General features: G+C 45.9%; 2 protein-coding genes across 7 annotated transcripts in view; one reads left to right on the plus strand and one right to left on the minus strand.

Moving 5' to 3' along the window:
• Positions 1 to 62: 62 nt before the first annotated feature.
• On the minus strand, positions 63 to 18,602 carry RIBC1 (RIB43A domain with coiled-coils 1). Of its 3 annotated transcripts, none has more exons than XM_039221000.1 (7): positions 18,475 to 18,602; positions 10,361 to 10,477; positions 8,828 to 8,909; positions 8,281 to 8,625; positions 1,090 to 1,208; positions 266 to 660; positions 63 to 159 (listed from the first exon to the last, which is right to left on the minus strand). In XM_039221000.1, the coding sequence occupies exons 2-7, from the start codon at positions 10,475 to 10,477 to the stop codon at positions 78 to 80; spliced, it is 1,140 nt and encodes a 379-aa protein (XP_039076931.1). In that variant the 5' UTR covers positions 18,475 to 18,602; the 3' UTR covers positions 63 to 77. The 3 variants fall into 3 exon arrangements, with proteins under 3 accessions (XP_039076931.1, XP_039076932.1, XP_039076933.1); XM_039221001.1 differs by having other exon boundaries at positions 18,418 to 18,479; XM_039221002.1 differs by lacking the exon at positions 18,475 to 18,602 and adding an exon at positions 12,354 to 12,363.
• A 211-nt stretch (positions 18,603 to 18,813) lies between these two features.
• SMC1A (structural maintenance of chromosomes 1A) overlaps positions 18,814 to 19,733 on the plus strand; it is a 48,091-nt gene continuing 47,171 nt past the window's right edge. For all 4 annotated transcript variants that reach the window (XR_005526156.1, XR_005526157.1, XM_039220987.1 and 1 more), the window contains exon 1: positions 18,814 to 18,991. Coding sequence is in view for 2 of the 4 variants with exons in the window: in XM_039220987.1 (XP_039076918.1) it covers positions 18,883 to 18,991 (109 nt within the window). In the remaining 2 variants the exon portion in view is untranslated. The remainder of the gene's footprint in view (positions 18,992 to 19,733) is intronic.

Genomic DNA, 19,733 nt, shown 5'->3' on the forward strand with positions numbered 1-19,733 from the left:
GGAGGCCTCCAACATTTTCGTCTCTGACTCCTAGCCTTTGTGAGCTTGATGAGGGAGAAGAGATGACCATCCTGAGCTCAGCGGCTACTGGTGTTGAACTGTAGGTGATACTGGGCTGTAGGTTGATTGGTGTAGATTATGGAATTCAGATAATTCTGCCTGTGAAAGAAGTGCAGAGGCCTCAGCTGATGAGCTTTCCCTTTCTCCCTGGCCTTTCCCATCCCTCCCTTGGCATTCATCCATGTTGCTACCCCCTAGAACTCACTGAGCTTTTTGCTCTGTAGCCAGCTGCTGATTGAAGGAGCCCAGTCCCCTTTGAAATTCAGCACAAAGTTCCCTCTCTTGCTCTTCTAGCTTCATTGCTGCCTGGGCCAAGCTCAAGGTCTGTCTTTCCCTCTTGGCATTCAGTGCTCGTTCAGCCCTGCGCTGTGCCTCCTTTTCATGGTGTTGCACCTCCTGGGCTTTCTTGATGGCAGCACGCTGCTCCGGAGTCATACCCTTCCAACAATGGGGTAGGACCCGGTGGGGAGCCACGGAGTTTTGAGAAGCCTGGGGGTTCTCAGTTAGTAGGTTACTGGTGACCTGTTTCTGGATCTCCTTGAGGTTGGCCTCCTGTTCATGGCGTTGCTCATGCCGCTGCCGCCGAGCCAGCTCAGCTGCCTGGTGGGGCCCCAAAATGTGAGCATTTGGGTACCCAACATCAGGGAACCCTCAGTCACAGGGGAGGGGAAGACATGGCCCTACTCTCCTCTATCTCTGGGAGAGAAGGAACAGATATTGCCAGACCTTTGAATGACCTAAAATGGAGGGGGTGGTGGTGGACAGAGAACTTCCCTGCTCTCTGGAAACTTTTAGACTGAGAAGCTGGGGAAGAGAGGGTGGTGTACTGTGTTCAGGTCATCCTGAGTCTGGATGTGGGGAAGAGCATCTTCTGCCCTAAGAGGGCCCTTAGGTGAAAGGGGACATCCTCAACTAGATGAGAGGGTTGATGTTGATTCAAGAAAGTTTATGTGGGCAAAGATATGGCTAAGGTTCCCCAGGACTTTGTTCAAGGGGTTAGGGAGAGCCCAGTGCACTGAATGGCTGTACCTGGGCTTTGTTGGCGTTGGCCATGGCAGTCATCATGGCCACGCGACAGGACTCCTCCAGCTTGGCCAGCTGGGCGGCCCGTGTGTCCATGGCTAGGCGCAGCTGGTCATCGAGCAGATCTACACAGAAATATGGGCAGGGCACTGTATTGGTCTGCCCCATTGCTGGTTCACTCATTCAGCTATTTGTTCAACAAGCTCGGTGGGTGTGTATATGTGTGTTTGGGAGGGGAATGTCCTAATTGTAGGGATGTGGAGGAGTTAAACTTTGGGGCTAGGGATAACCAAAGTAGCAGCAACAAGGACTTCTCAAGTGCCTAACTGAAAGTTGCAGGGAGATGAATCAAACATAGATCATCATACTACATTTTGATAAAGGCAGTGATAAAGATGTATACGGGCATCATGAGAGCTTTGGGTGGTGGGTGAGGGGAAGGCTTCCAGGAGGAGGTGATCCTTGAAATGTGCACTGCATATTTAAAGAAAGAGCAAAGGGCATTCCAGGCCGTGTTTTAGTCCAGTCACACCAGCCTCCTTGCTGTTTCTAGAACATGCTAGAATTACTGCCCCAGGAATTTGCAATAGATGTTATTCTTGGCTCATGCTCTCTTGCTTACTCCCAGGTATTTGCTCAAATATTGCCACCTTCCTGTCTCTCCTACCTAAAATTGCAGCCTTCCTGTCCCCAACATTTATCCCCCTTCCCTGATTTATTCTTCTCCCTACCATTTGCCACCATTCAATATACTCTACATTTAACTTATTTGGTCTATTGCCTATTTCTTTCCTCACTAGGAAGTAACTTTTGTAAAGGTAGAGATTTTGTCTGTTTTATTCACTACCATGCCCAGCACCTAGATCAGAGCCTGGCACATAGTAGGTGCTTAATAAATATTTGTCAAATGAATGAAGGAAACCAAGAAATAGTATGTTCTGTATTTTAAACTACAAATAGTGTGTTCTTGCTGGAGCATAAAACGCAAGTGGCTAGGGAGCTTTGCAGGGTCCAGACTCACAGCCAAAAACTTGTCCTGAAGGTAGTGGGGAACATGGAAGGATTTTAAGCAAGGGGGTGGGGCAGGGGACACAGCTGTGTATTTTAGAAAGCTCCTTCCAGGGGCACCTGGGTGGCTTAGTTGGTTAAGCGTCCGACTTTCGCTTAGGTCATGATCTCGCGGTTCGTGGGTTCGAGCCCCGCGTCGGGCTCTGTGCTGACTGCCAGCTCAGAGCCTGGAGCCTGTTTCAGATTCTGTGTCTCCCTCTCTCTCTGACCCTCCCCTGCTCATGCTCTCTCTCTCTCTCTCTCTCTCTCCTAGAAATAAATAAAATTAAAAAAAAATGTATATATATATATATGAACAATGCAGGCCCAAACAAACAAACAAAAAAAAGTTAAAAAAAAAAAAAAAGAAAGCTCCTTCCAGGCCAGTATAGAATATAGTCAGGCTGGTGGGAGATAATGGAGGTAGGGAAGCCATCTTGGAGAGCTCAAACTAGGCCAAATATACAGGAGGCTACATCAGCCGTACTTGATGGATTGCATGAGAGAGTAAGGGAGTGGGGAGATTTGGATGCTTCCCAGGGTCCTGGCTTAGATGACTGGATGCATGGTGTGGACACCACTGGAAATAAAAGATAGAGAATGAAGAGCAGGCTAGGGAACATAGATGAACTCTGTTTAGGAAGCTGAGTTGAAGGTGGTCAACAGGCATCTGCATATCTGATTCTGCAGGTAGAGAGTCCACAGCACAGAGGTGGTGACATGGTAGCTCAAACCAGAATAAGGGCCGAGGGCACCTGAGGTAAATATGCAGGGTAGGGAAAGCAGTGTGCCAGAGACCAAGTCTCAAAAAGGAAGGAGTAAAGGGAGAGGATACCACAAAGGGCAGACACCGAAGAAATAGACAGTTAAGAGTAGAATGTCCTTGGGGCGCCTGGGTGGCTCAGTCGGTTAAGTGTCTGACTTTGGCTCAGGTCATGATCTTACGGTTCGTGGGTTCAAGCCCCATGTCAGGCTCTGTGCTAACAGCAGCTCAGAGCCTGGAGCCTGTTTCAGATTCTGTATCTCCCTCTCTCCTTGCCCCCCCCCACTCATTCTCTCTCTCTCTTTCTCTCTCTCTCTCTCTCTCTCTCAGAAATAAAACACACACAAAAAAAAATTTTAAAAAGAGCAGAATGTCCTTTTATAGAAGCCAAGGAAAAGAGGCTCAAGAAGGATGTGATCACAATAGCTAAAACATGGAAAGAGCCTAAGTGTCCATCAACAGATGAATGGATCAAGAAGATGTGGTTTATCTATACCATGGAATACTACATGGCAATGAGAAACAATGAAATCTGGCCATGTGTAGCAACATGGATGGACCTTGAGGGTGTTATGCTGAGCGAAATAAGTCAGGCAGAGAAGGACAAATACCATATGTTTGCACGTATAGGAGGATTAGGAAGAACTTGACGGAGGACCAAGGGGGAGAAGAAGGGCGGAAATGGTGGGGGAAAGGGAGAGAGGCAAACCATGAGAGACTCTTGAATGCTGACAAAAACTGAGGACTGATGGATGTGGGGGGGAGGGGGGAATGGGCATGAAGGAGGGCACTTTGGGGATGAGCACTGAGTGTTATGTAGAAACTAATTTGACAATAAACTATTTGAAAAAAAAAAAAAAAAAGAAAAAAAAGAAAAAAAAAAGAAGGATGTGATCAGAGTCAAGTGTAGCAAGAAAGTTCCAGTCAAAGGGGAAATATTAAACAGAGCCTCTTGTACTTAATAACACAAACACATTGGTGATTTTAGCAAGAGCAGGGTCAGTGCAGCTGTGTGGGGAGAAAGGAGATCTAGAGGTTGAGGTATGACTGGAAAGGAAGAAAAGACAGCAAGTAGAAGCAGATTTTTCAAAAAGTATGGCTGTAAAGAACAACAGCTAGCTCACAGCATCTAGAAGAATCACAGGGTGGAGGGAGGCTTTTGTTTTTTAAAGATGGGTTAGACATAAGCATGTTTACAGCAGGCACAGAAGGGACGAGTGAAAGGGGAAATGTTGAAAACACAGGGCAGGGGATACCTGAGAAAGCACAGCCTGGGGGCAGGTAGAGGGACAGACAGGGATAATGGGGTCCGGAACATAGGCTTAAGGCTTGGCTTTGAAGAGGCACTGGGACAGACTTCAGATGCTGAAGGACAGCGGTGGGGGGGGGCGGGGGGGGAGGGGAATGGATAGGGGTGCATGGTTTCATTTCACTCTTCACAACAACCCAGAGAGGAAAAGATCAGCACCATTTTTTCAGGTGAGGGCACTAAGAGGTCCAGAGGTGAAGCAAAATGTCCAAGGTTACACAGTCAGCAAGTAGATGGTCGGGATTTGAATCCAAGTCTCTCGAGGAATCAGCCCACGCTCCTTCCATTACACTGTGTGGACTCTCCCTTGGTATTCTGCTGTCCTTGTTGCCTAGCTCTGCCTTCTCATACCTGCCTGCTGCCACAGGGCAGCTGGCCCCCATGGTGCCACTGCGAGCACTCTGACAAAAGTCACCAAATACTCTCAATTTCCAAATTCAGTAGACAGGTTTCTGTTCCTATCTGAACTTCTCCATGGCCTTTGATATTATTGATGACTTCCTCTCTGAAACTCCTCCCTTGACTTCTGAGTCTCTACTTCTCATGGCAACAGAGAGAAGGCAAGCATGGTGTCATGGTCAAGACATGGTCGGGCTTGGGGCGCCTGGGTGGCTCAGTCGGTTAAGCGCCCGACTTTGGCTCAGGTCATGATCGCATGGTTCGTGGATTCAAGCCCCGCGTCGGGCTCTGTGCTGACAGCTAGCTCAGAGCCTGCAGCCTGACTTCGGATTCTGTGTCTCCCTCTCTCTCTGACCCTCCCCTGCTCGTGCTGTCTCTCTCTCTCTCTCAGAAATAAATAAAACATTAAAAAAAAAAAAAAAAAAGACTCTGGAGCCAGCCTGCCTGAGTTTACTTCCTGCCTCCATCCCTACAAGCTGTATGACTTTGGGCAAGTTCTTTAACATCTCCATTCTTCAGTTTCCTCCACTGAGAAGGGGGATAATACTAGGACTTGCCTCATGGACTGGTTGTCAGGATTACCTCAGTTACTATATGGGAGCAAACTTCCAAAGTTAGCAGTGTCTGGTACACAGTAAGTGCTCAATACAGGTTAGCTATTTTTATTACTTGATGTATCTTTTATCTACCTCCCTGATCCCTTTGTGATGGGCTCCTTCATTCACTCAAGATACATTTACTGAGCATCTACCATGTACCAGGTAATGTAGGGTGTAAATCACTGGGATTGTAGTGGTTAATAAGTCAGCTTTGACCTTTGTCCTCACAGAGTGTACCATTTGCTCACCCTTTTCCAGGCTCCATTCAGGCTTAGTATCCTGCTCATTTGCACACCCTTCCTCACCTTGGACCTCTCTCTGATCTCTCCCTGCACCGCAGAGTGACTGGCTATATGCCACTTCAGGATCACATGGCTGCCTGCTGGCCACCTCCTCTTGGCTACAACAGCATTCTAGCTACTCTCCTTGCCTCTAGTCTTCCTCTCTAACCCGATCTCCACAACAGCTGGCAAAGTTTTATGGCTAAAACACAAATCACATGACTCCAAAACACAAAACCCTCCTGCGGCTCCTACCTCACTCATTAAAAGCCAAAGTCCCCACCATGGCCTGTAAGGCCTTCTAGATCTGGCCCCTTCCATCTCTCTAACCTTGCTTTCTATCACTTTTCCCCTTACTAGGTCTACATCAGCTACTCTGGCCCTACTGTCATTCTTCAAACATTCCAGACACCCTCTCCTCTGCCTCGGGGCCTTTGTACTATTTCCTCTACCTGGACAGCTCTTCCCTCGGATGTTTGCATTGCTCACTTCCTCATCTCCAGATCTGTATTCAAAGGTTAACTCAGTGAGGTTTTCCTTATTTAAAATTGCAACCATGCACCCCTCTCCCAAAGTCCCCATATCCCCCTTTTGTGCTTCACTTTTCTCCCTAGCAACTATCTTAACCACCTTATACAGTTGACCCTTGAATAACGTGGGGCTTCGGTGCACCAACACCCCCCACAGTCAAAAATCCACATATAACTTTTAACTCCCCCAAAACTTAACTACTAATAGTCTGTTGCTGTTGACCTTACCAATAACATAAAGTCAATGAACACATATTTTGTATGTTATATGTATTATATATTGTAGCTCTACAATAAAGCCAGAGCAAAGAAAATGTTATTAAGAAAATCATAGGGGAGAGAAAATACATTTACAGTACTGTATTTATTTTTTAAAAATCCGCATATAAGTGGACCCGTGCAGTTCAAACCCATGTTGTTCAAGGGTCCACTGTATATTTTACTATTTTATCTTGTTTATTGTCTGTCTGCCCCCATTAGAGTGTGAACTCCATGACAGCAAGGACTTTTCTATTTTGTTTACTGTGCCAGGCACAAAATAGGTAGCTTAATAATTGCCGAGTATTAAAACTGGTCTTGTCATTCTGCTTCAATCCCTTAAATGGTCACCCACTGCCTACACAATAAAGTCACAGTTCCTTCGTTTGGTGTAGAAAAATCTTGCACGTTTTCCCTTCCTCCAAGCCCTTAATCCTAGGCTGCACTACACTGAACTGTTCATGCATCCTAAACCCTCAGACTATTCACAGCCCCTGTTCTCTACCTCTTGCTGTCCCCTCTGCCTAGAATGGCCTTTTCTTGTTCCCTCTCCCTACCTTGGAAAAACTGTACCCAACTTTACAAAATTGATTCCTGACAGATGACTTGTGCCACCCTCCTATCTTGCCTCCCTTTCCTCATAAGAATTAACTACTCCCATATTGATTTTCCCACCATATCCTATATGTACTTCTTTTAATGTTTATTTGTATTTGAGAAAGAGAGACAGACAGAGCACAGATGGGGAAGGGCAGAGAGAGAGAGAGACACAGAATCTGTAACAGGCTCCAGGCTCTGAGCTGTCAGCACAGAGCCCCATGCGGGGCTCGAACCCACCAACCATGAGATCATGACCTGAGCCGAAGTTGGATGCCTAACTGACTGAGCTGCCCAGGAGTCCCCTATATGTGCTTCTGTCATAGTACCTACCACAAAGTTAAAGCATAAATATTTGCTGACGAATGGCTTGTGTGTTTTTTTTTTTTTCCTCTTTCTCTAAATTGATTTTCTAGAAGGGGCATGGTTTCATGGACTCACAGAGGGCAGGGTGCCTGTCTTGTTTACTTTGGTCTCTAATTGTTCATTCAACAATGATTTATTGAGCTCCTGACACCGTGGCAGGCACTGTACTAGGCAACTGGGATACAGGGGTGGAAATGAGAGATGTGGTTTGTCTTGTGATCTGACATTTTAGAGAAAAGACATTCCACAAATACTTTCAGAATTAGCTACAACTACAACAAGTGATAAACAGAACAGGGTGCTATATAACAGGGATGATTTGAAAGGTGAGGAGTGCAAGTAGATAAGAGATCATCCTCTCCTTCAAAGGGCTTACTGTAATGGAAGAGGAGGATGTGGTCACAGATAATGTTGTAGTAATAGTGGCTACTGGTTGTTGAGCACTGATGCTTGTGCTTTACAAACAGTATCTCATTTCATTCTCCTATGAGCTCTGTGTGGCATGGATTATTATCTTCATTTTAAAGATGAAGAACCTGGGGCACCTGGGTGACTCAGTCAGTTGAGCTTCCGACTTCGGCTCAGGTCATGATCTCACGGTTCATGGGTTTGAGCCCTGCGTCGGGTTCTGTGCTGACAGCTCAGAGCCTGAGTCTGTCTTCGAATTCTGTGTCTCCCTCTATCTCTGACCCTCCCCTGCTCACACTGTCTCTCTCTCTCTCTCTCAAAAATAAATAAAACATTGAAAAAATAAAGATGAAGAAACTGAAGCACTGAGAAGAAAATTCATTTGTCTAAACCAGGGAGTAAGTGGCAGAGTCTGTCTTCACTATGCCACTTCCACAGAATGGAGTTCCAGGCTGACTGGGTACTAAGTTACTAAGGAGGTCAGGGAAGTTGGGGTTGGCTCAGTCTAAGCTTTCAGCATCAGCTCTATGGGTAACTGGACCTCCTCACACAGTTCTGGTCTCCTGGGTACTGTACTCGGCTTAGGACAACTTTCCACTAGGCTTCCAATCTCAGCCTGTAGGGCCCTGAGATTGCTTACCTGAATACGTCTTATCAACCCTGGCTTGTTGTCGCTCCTTCAGCTGCTTTTCCAGGCTTTGCCTGAACTGCTCCTGCTGCATTTTCAGGCATGTGGCCTTCTCCAGGTCCTCCCGCGCAAAGTACTGCAGGCTGGATGGGCCATAGCAGGATTCGTTGTCCCTGAGATAGGCTGGATACTCCATCCACTGTCGGCTAGGATCCCAAAAGTCAACTTCCTGCTTGTTTTTGACCTGCTGGTTTTGCTCTCGTAATTCCTGGACTTTCTTGGCCAGCCGGCGTGTCCGTTCTGCCTCTTCCTTCTCTAGCATCTGGGCTACTAGATCATACTGCTTCTGGTAGGTAGCTGGGAGTGGTGAGCAGGAACATGGAGAAGGCCCCATGGCAGAGAGGCCACTCAGCATGGCCTCTGCTCTTGAAGCCCATCTGGTTTGTCCCACCACACCCCAGGCCTCAGGCCCCACCCCAAGGCAGAACTGCCCTACCTCAGCCCCCACCCAAGCCCTTATACTAGCCTTCTTGGCTTGCCCTTGGCCTTGAGTTTTTACCATAAGCTGCCTCCTTGCTCTGCTCTGTTGCCTCTCGAAGCTTTCGCTCTTCCACCTGGCTGTCGAGGGCTTTGACATCCACCTGATCCCAAGAAAAGAGCTAAATCAGGGTAGGGGATCAGCAGCAGGCCTTGAATGCTCTAACACAAACTGCTGAGAATTTACCTGCTGGCTGTCGAGGGCTTTGACATCCACCTGATCCCAAGAAAAGAGCTAAATCAGGGTAGGGGATCAGCAGCAGGCCTTGAATGCTCTAACACAAACTGCTGAGAATTTACCTGCTTCAGAATCCTCCTATAGATTCCCAGTACCTACTGGATAATATTCTATCATCTGAGCATGACTTGTAAGCCCCTCAATGCTCTAGCCTCTGCCTCCTTCTCCAGCCATATCTCAGTACCTTCTTCACTGGCCCCACCCTCAGGAGCTCTGTGCTTATAGTTCCCTGTTCATCTTAGGTTGATCTGAACAAATAGCTTTCGCTCCAGCTGCTCCCTCCACTTGGAACTCTCTCTTCCTCTTTTTACCCAAATTCCTATTCATCCTTCAAGATCAGCCCAGGCTTCACCTTCCTGATTCCTTAGGCATTCCTTACTCCCATAGAATCTAGGACCCATTGTCCACATTATATTGAAGTTTGCCTCTATTGATGATCTCCTCCACCAGACTGTGAGCCCATTAAGGATGGAGACTGGGCCTTAGTCAGCTTTGTACCCTACTGCCCACACCGTGCTTGGCACAGAGCAGACCCTGAGGAAAATCTTGTCATTGGATCTCAATCACACCACATATCTCTCAGCCAGCTACTTACTTGTGTCAGGCACTATGCTCTGGTTTCCAGAGCCATCACCATATGTTAATATTCACTTTCACACTTCCTTTATTTAGCTTCATTTTACCAAGGAGGAGCCTGGAGCTCAGAGAAGATAGGTGACTCATTTAAAGCCATGCATCTAGTAAACAGCAGACCTGGCCCTTGAGCATAGGTATAAGGTCTTTTCCAGAATACCATGCTGCATTTCCCCCCCTCTACCCACCTACTTAGCTATCTACTTTCTCTTAAACTATCAACATTTTCTATTTATTTTGATTATAATTCATTTAAAACATTTCAAGATAGTGCAAAAGGGAATATAGTTTAGTGAAAAGTCCCTCCCATCTCTGTCTCTCAGCCTGGTTAACAGTTTCTTACATAGCCTTCCAGACAGCATTTAGGCATATGCAATACCAAATATTCTTTAGACTTCTTTTGGCTCCATGTTGCCTGTCTTTCAAGAACCAGGCAACTCAGCCCAGAGCTGACTAGAGGAGAGTCACTGTCACTAGCTCCTCTCCCCCCAGTCTCTTCCTGTGTCCCCCCAGCCTCCTTCCTTCCCACACCTGGGAGTGGATGCCTTCTCTCCATTCTCCTTCCTTTCCAGCCCTAGGGCCCGCTCAAATCAAGGAGCGCTGTAACAGACACTCCTACATTCCACTCTGGGTGCAGGGGTGAGGTTGCTCCTGGTCCCAAGAAAATCCCCAATGCCTACTCACCCCCATGACTCGGGTCCGCACATTGAAGAATCGGCTCTGTCGCTGTTTTTCTCGATTTTTTCTAGCCTCGATGGCTGCCACCTCCTTCGGATCTGGCAACAGGTTTATCTTATTCATCTGGAGCAAGGGTGGGGTAGAATGGGTAATCAGTGCTAACCATCACCCTTGACTACACTCCCACCCCTATTCCTTTCTCCCTATAGTGTTTCACCACTTATTGATTCCTACTGATTTTACCTACTGATATATTTCATATATGTGTCCTACATTTCTGTTGTCACCACCCTAACTCAGGCCTGACAATCAGGTGCCAGACAATATTCCCAGAATCCTCAGTGGTCTCCCTTGCTCCAGTGTTACCCTCTCTACTTCTTTCTCTGCACTAGTTACCAGAGTGACCTTTCTGAAAGCAAATCTGACCATGGCACACCTCAGCTTTAAACCTTTAAAAGCCAAGTGAAACCAAAGCAAAAATGAACTATTGGGACCCCATCAAAATAAAAAGCTTCTGCACGGTGAAGCAAAGCTAAAAGGCATCTAATGGAATGGGAGAAGATATTTGCAAACGACCTATCAGATAAAGGGTTACTATCCAAAATCTATAGAGAACTTAACAAAGTCAACACCCAAAAAACGAATAATCCAGTGAAGAAATAGGCAAAAGACATGAATAGACACTTCTCCAAAGAAGACATCCAGATGGCCAACCGACACATGAAAAAATGCTCAACATCACTCATCATCAGGGAAATACAAATCAAAACCACAATGAGATACCACCTCACACCCATCAGAATGACTAACATTAACAACTCAGGCAACAACAGATGCTGGTGAGGATGCGAAGAAAGAGGAACCCTTTTGCACTGCTGGTGGGAATGCAAACTGGTGCAGCCACTCTGGAAAACAGTATGGAGGTTCCTCAAAAAATTAAAAATATAACTACCCTATGACCCAGTGACTGCACTACTAGGTATTTATCCAAGGGATACAAGTATGCTGTTTCAAAGGGACACATGCACCCCAATGTTTATAGCAGCACTATCGACAATAGCCAAAGTATGGAAAGAGCCCAAATGTCCATTGATGGATGAATGGATAAAGATGATGTGTATATATATATATATATATATACATACACACATACATATACACAATGGAGTATTACTTGGCAATCAAAAATAATAAAATCTTGCCATTTGCAACTACTCAGATGGAACTAGACGGTATTATACTAAGTGAAATTAGTCACAGAAAGACAAATATCATATGGCTTCACTCATATGAGGATTTTAAAACACAAAACAGATGAACATAAAGGAAGGGAAGCAAAAATAATATAAAAACAGACCCTTAAATATAGAGAACAGAGGGTTGCTGGAGGGGTGTGGGAGGGGGGATGGGCTAAATGGGTGAGGGGCTTAAGGTATCTACTCCTGAAATCAATGTTGCACCATGTGCTAACTAACTTGGATGTAAATTATAAAAAATAAATAAATTATAGAAAGTAAAAAAAAATCCTTTAAAAGCAACAGGGTACCTGTCTGGCTCAGTCAGGGAACATGTGACACGACCTCAGGGTTGTAATTTCAAGCCCCATGTTGTATGTAGAGATTACTTAAAAATAAAAGATCTTAAAAAAAATTTTTAAGCAGCTTTAAAGAAAATGACTCCCCAGTGTTTACAAGGTAAAGTGTAACCCTCTTTGCCAGATTTATAAGAGTCTTCATGATCTGACCCCTGCTCACCTTTCCAATTCTCAAACTCATTTACAAATCTCCCCTATTTGTGTTATGCTCTACTCAGTTTTCCCCATTTCAGTAAATGGCACCATTTTTCCTCTTTATTTGCTACTTATTCTTTAGTCAAGTGACAGGCTAGAGGGCTTAAATTCACCTGTCATATTTTGGGAAGCTCACTTTTGGCACTGTGAGCTGGCCAAAAACACAGCCAAATACACTTTCACAAACATGAATCTGATCATGTCTCTCACCTGCTCACAATCCTCCAATGGCTTCCCACTGCACTTAGAATCAGATCCAAATTCCTAACCACGGGTTTCAAGATCCAGCTCCTGCACACCTCTCCAATTCATCCCATGTCACAGCCTCGCTAACTTAAAGTCTTTCAGGCACACTGGCCTCCCATCAAGTCCTCCAATGCAACAACCATTCCCACCTCAGGGCCTTTGTACCTGGAGTTTCTTTGTTTAGAATACCATGCCTCAACTCCTCCTAGAGCTAGTTCTGATTCTTTTTTTTTTTTTAAACATTCTGTGATTGAAATATTTGACACATACAGGAGAATATATGTACATACATACATATATATATATGTATATATATCCATATACAAGTTAGGAAGCATGATAAAAGAGACCCATGAACCAACACCCCAACTTAAGAAATAGAACATGGTTGGGGTGCCTGGGTGGCTCAGTCCATTAAGTGTCTGACTTCAGCCTAGGTCATGATCTTGCCATTCCTGAGTTTGAGCCTCACATCAGGCTCTGTGCTGACAGCTCTGAGCCTGGAGCCTGTTTCAGATTCTGTGTCTCCTTCTCTCTCTCTGCCCCTTCCTCACTCATACTCTGTCTCTCTCAAAAATAAACATTAAAAAAAATTTAAAAAAATAGAACATGATCAATACTATTGAAGTATCATATGTCTCTTCTCCCTCATCCTTACCCTAAGAGATAACCACTGTGCAAATGTTGGCATTCGCTTACTAAAAGGCATTAATATGTTGTGTATGTATATGACGCTCTGGACAATATTTTGAAATATTCTCGTTTCAGAACATTATTTAAAAAAAATTTTTTTAATGTTTTATTTATTTCTGAGAGAGAGAGAGAGACAGTGTGAGCAGGGGAGGGTCAGAGAGAGAGGGAGACACAGAATCTGCCACAGGCTCCAGGATCTGAGCTGGCTGTCAGTACAGAGCCCGACGCGGGGCTCGAACCCACGAACCGTGAGATCATGACCTGAGCTGAAGTTGGACACTTAACTGACTGAGCCACCCAGGCGCCCCTCGTTTCAGAACATTATAATGTATCATGCAGTGTACATTCTTCTTCAACTTCCTGTGTTCACTCATGTTCATTCTATCATTTAGCAAATCTTTGGGGAGTGCCCACTGTCAAGACACTCCTGTAAGCATTTGGAGGACATCAAGGAACAAAACTGACAAGAATCTGAGTCTTTGTGGAGGTTGCTTTTGGGGGGGCACAGACAATCAACAGCACATTAGTTTGTAAGAAGTAAGTTCTCTGGGAAAAAATATAGAGCAGAATAAAGGGAACTGGAAGTGCCAAGGAGATGGGAGTGTTGCAATTTTAAATGTGGAAGTCAAGGAAGGCATGACTGAACAGGTAATATTTGAGCAAATACTTGAAGGTGAGGGAGTCACCTATGCAGATATCTAAGAGGAGAGCACTCAGGCAGAGGCTTTAAGAAGGACCCAAAAGGCACACATTCAGGGGAACAGCAGGGAGGCAAGTGGGTGAAAGAGAGGTAGGCAGGAAATGCTATTAGAGAGATAATGTGGGGGGAGGTGCAGAGACTGTAGGACTTTGCAGAACGTTATTAAAGACTGTGACTTTTACTCTGGGGGAAATGGGCAGCCACTGGAGGGTTTTGAGCAGTGGGAATGATGTGTCCTGCCTTTGGTTTTTAAAGGATCACTTCTGGCTGCTGTGTGAATAGATTAAGGGGACCAGAGGCAAGGCTAGAAGCAGAGAGACCAGACAGGAGTCTATTGCAGTCATCCAGGCAAGAGATGATGGTGAATCACATCAGGTTAGGAGCAGGAAGGATAGTGAGAAGTGGTCAGATTCTGGATATATACATGTATTTTTAAAATGTTTCTATTTGTTTGAGAGACAGAGAGAGAGAGAGAGAGAGAGAGAGAGAGAGAGAATATGAGTAGGGGAGGGGCAGAGACAGATGGGGACAGAGGATCCAAGCGGACTGTGCGCTGATAGCAGCAAACCCTATGTGGGGCTTGAACTCAAAAACTGTGAGATCACGACCTGAGCCAAAGTCAGATGCTCAACCGACCGAGCCACACAGGTGCCCCAGATTCAGGATTATTTTGAGGGCAGAGCCAACAGGACTTCTGATAAATTAGATGTGCAGTATGAGAGCTGTATCAAGAATGATTTCAAGTATTTGAGCTAAGGCAATCAGAGGGATGGAGTTGCTATAAACTGAATAGTCTGTGTGGGGAGAACAGTGGGATGGGGGGTGGTGGTGAGGAGGAACAAGAGATCAGTTTTGGAAGTGTTGAGTTTGGGAAGTCTATTAGATATCCATTGATATCGTACAGATGGTATGGTGGATTTCATTATTGTTCCAAAAGATCTGCTGCTTCTCCCTATAGAAGGCTTATACATCTCATTGCCCTCAAGGTTAGCCATGTGATTGGCTTTGCCCTTTGCAATGGGAGAATTGACCTGTGTCATTCCCAAACAGAACTAAACGCCTATGTGATTGCCACGTTTTCCTCTTCACTGTCTGCTAGGAGTCTGGCAATGTCCCAGTTAAGAGCTGCTCCTTCAGCATCAGTCCTGGAATGATGACATAAAGCAGAGATGTAGCCAACCCAAATCAGACAAGATGCATAAGTGAGAAATCCTTGTTATTCTAAGCTGCTGAGATTTTGGGGTTGTTTGTAACCCCAGCAAAAGTTAGCCTATCCTGACTGATACAAAGGAATTTCATTTTTTTTTTTTTTTGAGAGAGAGAGAGTGAGCAGAGAGAGGGGGACAGAGAATCCAAAGTGAGCTTCAGGATGACAGCAGAGAGCCCAATGAGGGGCTCGAACCCACGAACTCAGAAACCAGGAGATCATGATATGAAGTCGGATGCTCAACTGACTGAGCCACCCAGGCACCCAGGAATTTAAAGCTACAAGGCTGTAAGAGATCTCTAGGGAAGTTTAGATGCCCCAAGGGGAGAGAAGGAGAGGAGGAGTCAGCACTGGAGGCTGAGGAGGAGTGTCTGGTGAGGCGGAGGAAATCCAGGAGTGTGGTATCTGAGAAGATTTTGGGAAAGAGTGAGCAATTGATGATATGTTAAGATGAGGACTGAGAACTGACAGGTTTACTAACATGAGGATTGCTGATGACCTTAACAAAAACATTTTTGATGGGGTTGTGGGGATGAAGACCTGATTGAAGTAAGTTCAGGAGAGACTAGGACTCTGCAGCACAAACAACCCAGTTTATTTTATTCTTTTTTAATTTGCAGGGGAAAAAAATGGAGGAAGCTATAGATTAAAAGAAACCTCTATATCTCTCACAAAATAAATTAATTAAAAAAATAAAAGAAACCTATATACTGGTGGGAAAATTTCTCTAGCATATACCTCAGAGTGCAAGTGCTGATCATAGGGCATAAAAGTATTTAATTTTATAAGTTGTTTCCCAAGGAGACTGTACCAATTTACACTTTCACTATAGTGTATAAAAACTCTAGTCACCCCACATCCTCAGCAATATTTGGTATTAAAGACTTTTTAACTTTTGCCAATTTGTTAGTATAAAATTATAATGATCAATTTGTATTGATATTATCATTATTGCTAATGAGGTTGCACATCTTTTCATGTATTTTGGCCATTTTTGAATACTCTTCTGTGACGTGCTCATTCATACATTTGTTCATTTTTTAAAAAAATCAAGTTGCTTGTCATTTTCTTATTAATTTTAGGAGTTCTTTATGTATTCTATACATTAATCATTTATTAGCTTAAATGTGGCAAACACCTTCAGTTTGTGGCTTGTCTTTTCACTTTATTATTATTTTATTTATTTTTGAGAGAGAGAGAGAGAGAGAAAGCACAAGCAGGAGGGAGGGGCAGTGGGAAATAGAGAGAGACAGAGACAGAGAATCTTAAGCAGGCTCCATAATCATTGCGGATCCCAATGTGGAGCTCAATCCCACATCCCTGGGATCATAATCTGAACCAAAATCAAAAGTTGGATGCTCAACTGATTGAACCACCCAGGTGCCCCAGATTTTTAAAATAATATTTATTTTTAGGGGCAGCTGGGTGGCTCAGTGGGTTAAGTGTCTGACTTTGGGTCAGGTCATGATCTCAAAGTTTGTAAATTAAAGCCCCATGTCAGGCTCTCAGAGCCTGGAGCCTGCTTCAGATTCTTTGTCCTCCTCTCTCTCTCTGCCCCTCCCCTGCACGCACTCTCTTCTCTCAAAAATAAATAAACATTTAAAAATAATAATATTTCTTTTTTTTTTAAAGTATGCTCTATGCCCAGTATGGGGCCTGAACAGAAGACCCTGAGATCAAGAGTTCCATGCTCTACTAACAGAGTCAGCCAGGTGCCCCCTCACCTTACTATTATTTTATGGTAACAACTGATACATACAAAGGAAGCTGGCTAACACACATGTAAGTTATGAGGCACAACAAAATGAACACCTGTGAATCCTCTGCAGAAGCCAGAAAACATAATCAACACTCTAGAAGCTTTCTGTGTGCACTTACCCATTTTTTCATTTTCCTTATGGTGTAATTTGGATGAATTTAAATGTAGTCAAATTCACCAATCTTATCTTTTAAACTTAGAAGTTTTCATTATTTAAGAAATCCCCTGAGGTCATAAAGATATTCTACTATATATTCTAAAATGTCTAGAATTTTGCCTTTCTAAGTTTTTAATCCATTTGGAATTGCACTTTATATATGGTATGAGAGGTAGGGTTCCAATTTGATTTTTTTCCAAGTTACATCTCATCTTTTGAAATGGAACCCTAGTTCCTGTCAATTAATTATATGAGATTGCTGTCCTTTGGTCATTCTGTTTCCTCAGCTTGATTGTGATTGTTTCTCCCAGTTGAATTCATTTATGGTTCCTCTACTAGATTCCATCAACCAAGCTTTCTCACTTTCCTGGACCTGTCCTAGAACTTTTAGACTCTTCCCGGCCTCCGATATCATTTTAAAAATGATGAATGAATTGGCTGGGGTTGGTGCTTATTCATTCAGGAATGGCTATGGCAACCACCAGACCTTTTCCATGTCTAAGTCTAAGCACCAACCCCAGCCTATTCATTCCATCTGTCACCACAATGTAAGGTCATTGAACGGGAAGATTTGGCAGGTATTTTAAGCTTCTTGGACTGCTAACGCCATGTCCTTGTTTTTTGGGTTTTTTTTTTTGAGAGAGAGAGAGAGAGAATGTGTGAGTGGCAGAGGAGCAGAGGGAGAGAGAGAGATTCCCAGATAAGCTCCACACTGTCAGCACGGAGCCCCATGCGAGGCTCGAACCCACCAAATGTGAGATCATGACACCAGCCGAAATCAAGAGTCAGACGCTTAACCCATTGAGCCACCTCGTTGCTCTGGCCATGACCTCGTAATGAGCAGGTATAAGGTGATAGGGGGATGGAAGTATGAAGGACAAGGATAGAAAATATGGGGAAGGAGGGGTGGGTAGGGAGAAAAGGAAAGGGGAAGAAGGGCAATAGACAGGAAGGGAGGACAGAGAGCTAGAGAAGGGAAAGGAGGAAAGTGAGGGAGTGGGTGGAGAGGAGCAAATGGGATGGGGATGACGCATGAAGAGAGATAGATAAAATGGGGGGAAAGGAAGGAGAATAGAGGTGGAGAGCACTGGCTCAGGGACCCTGACTCCAGAGGATTCACACAAAATACTTTTCTTAGCAAGGAGTGTCAAGTTTGAAGCTCCCAGGTTGGGTCTGTGTTCAAGTAGCCAATAAGTGGCTCAGGTCCAAGGCTATTCTTGGGTTACAGCAGCAGTCTCTGAACTCTGGTTGGAACAACAGGAGGGAGGCAGGAGCCAGAGGCAGTACTCTGGCCATAGCTTTCCCCAGCCCATAGCCTGAGGTTCCAGAGTACCCTCCTCTCCCTTCACACTCCCCCCCCTTCCCACCCCAACCCATTCCAACCCTCATTTCACTACACTTCCAACTCTACTTCACCATCAGCATGGTCTGAGTTCACCTAACAACGATTCGTCCCGTTGGCCCCTCCTTCCTATACAGCCCTCGCTCCCCGGGGTCCTTCCAATTCCTGACCCTGTTCTTGTTTGAGCCTTCCAGCCGGCCAGGCTAAAGCCACAGCCAAGCTCCCACCTTCCTCTTGCCCTGAAGGGCATAACCCTGCTGTGACTTCTATCTCAGCAAGCCTGGGCTCCGGTCCCGCCTGCTTCCTGGGATTCCAAAAGCTGCAGAGTCCTGCGTAACCGCCTCTTCTGCGGTTTGGTAGGCTGTGTCTGTGGTTGGCGTTGCCACGCAACAAGAAAGGGGGGCGGGACCCAAACTCCCAGGGTAAGCTCGCGCCCTGGCAACGGATCAACAAAACTTCCACGCCCCGCCCCTGGTTCCGTTTGCGCCGGAAGCCGGAAATCCCGTTAGGCCTGGACTTATTCTCGCGAGGTTTGCCGTCCGCCCGGCCTGCACTGCGGTGTTTCCCGCGCGGGCTGCCCCAGTTCCCGGGCGTACGGCGCGGCCTTTTGTACAGCCGCCGGCGCCGCCGCTGTCATGGGTTTCCTGAAACTGATTGAGATCGAGAACTTTAAGTCGTACAAGGGTCGGCAGATTATCGGACCGTTTCAGAGGTTCACCGCCATCATTGGACCCAATGGCTCTGGTGAGATAAACCTGGCTGCGGCCCTCCGCACGTCCCAGCCTGGACCCCCTATCCCGTAGCAGAGTAGTTCAACCCAGCCCGTGCGACCTGAACTGTCGGGAACCCTCAGAGGTTCCTCCCCGTCCCGAGCCGACTCAGCTCGAACCTGCTTTGCCCGCTCGAGTTTTGTAACTCGAACCTCTTCCCCAAATGTCACTTGCCCGCTCTCTGCGCGGCCCCCTCTTTGGAGCAAGTGGTACGGGCCGATCTGTACGTTACCCCGCCCACTGCCCCCTCCCGCCAAAAGTGGCGCGTCCGGAGCCGAGTGCCAGCGGCTGGCCGCGCAGTCCTCCGCGGGACCTGCTGCTTCCGGCTACTTCCCCTTGCCTTGTTTGAACCCTCTGGAGGGTGTGGGACCGCTAGTAGTCCTCCCTTGGCCCCCGGTCCCCAGCGGTACACTTCTGCCTCAGCCCAGCGCCCCCTCCCGTTTCTCACTGGTGTGCTCCAATTCGTCCGTTTTCTTACTCTACGCTGGAGGCGGCACTTTTGAATTTCTGATCCAAGGCTCGCCTCTCCAGCCGGAGTGCTTGGGGTCTCCACCCTCCACCCCCATCTCAGAGGTGGGAGGGCTTCGGAATTACCCCTTTGCTACCGCTGAAGCCGTTAAAAGAACTTTTTCGCTCGCCAAATTTATTGAATGCTTACTGTTAGGAGTTATTCGAGGTTCTGTGGAAACAGCGGAGAATAGAGTAAGCCTTACTCT

The sequence above is a fragment of the Hyaena hyaena genome, unplaced genomic scaffold (genome assembly GCF_003009895.1).
Source record: "Hyaena hyaena isolate Hyena2069 unplaced genomic scaffold, ASM300989v1 scaffold_932, whole genome shotgun sequence".
Lineage (NCBI taxonomy): Eukaryota > Metazoa > Chordata > Mammalia > Carnivora > Hyaenidae > Hyaena > Hyaena hyaena.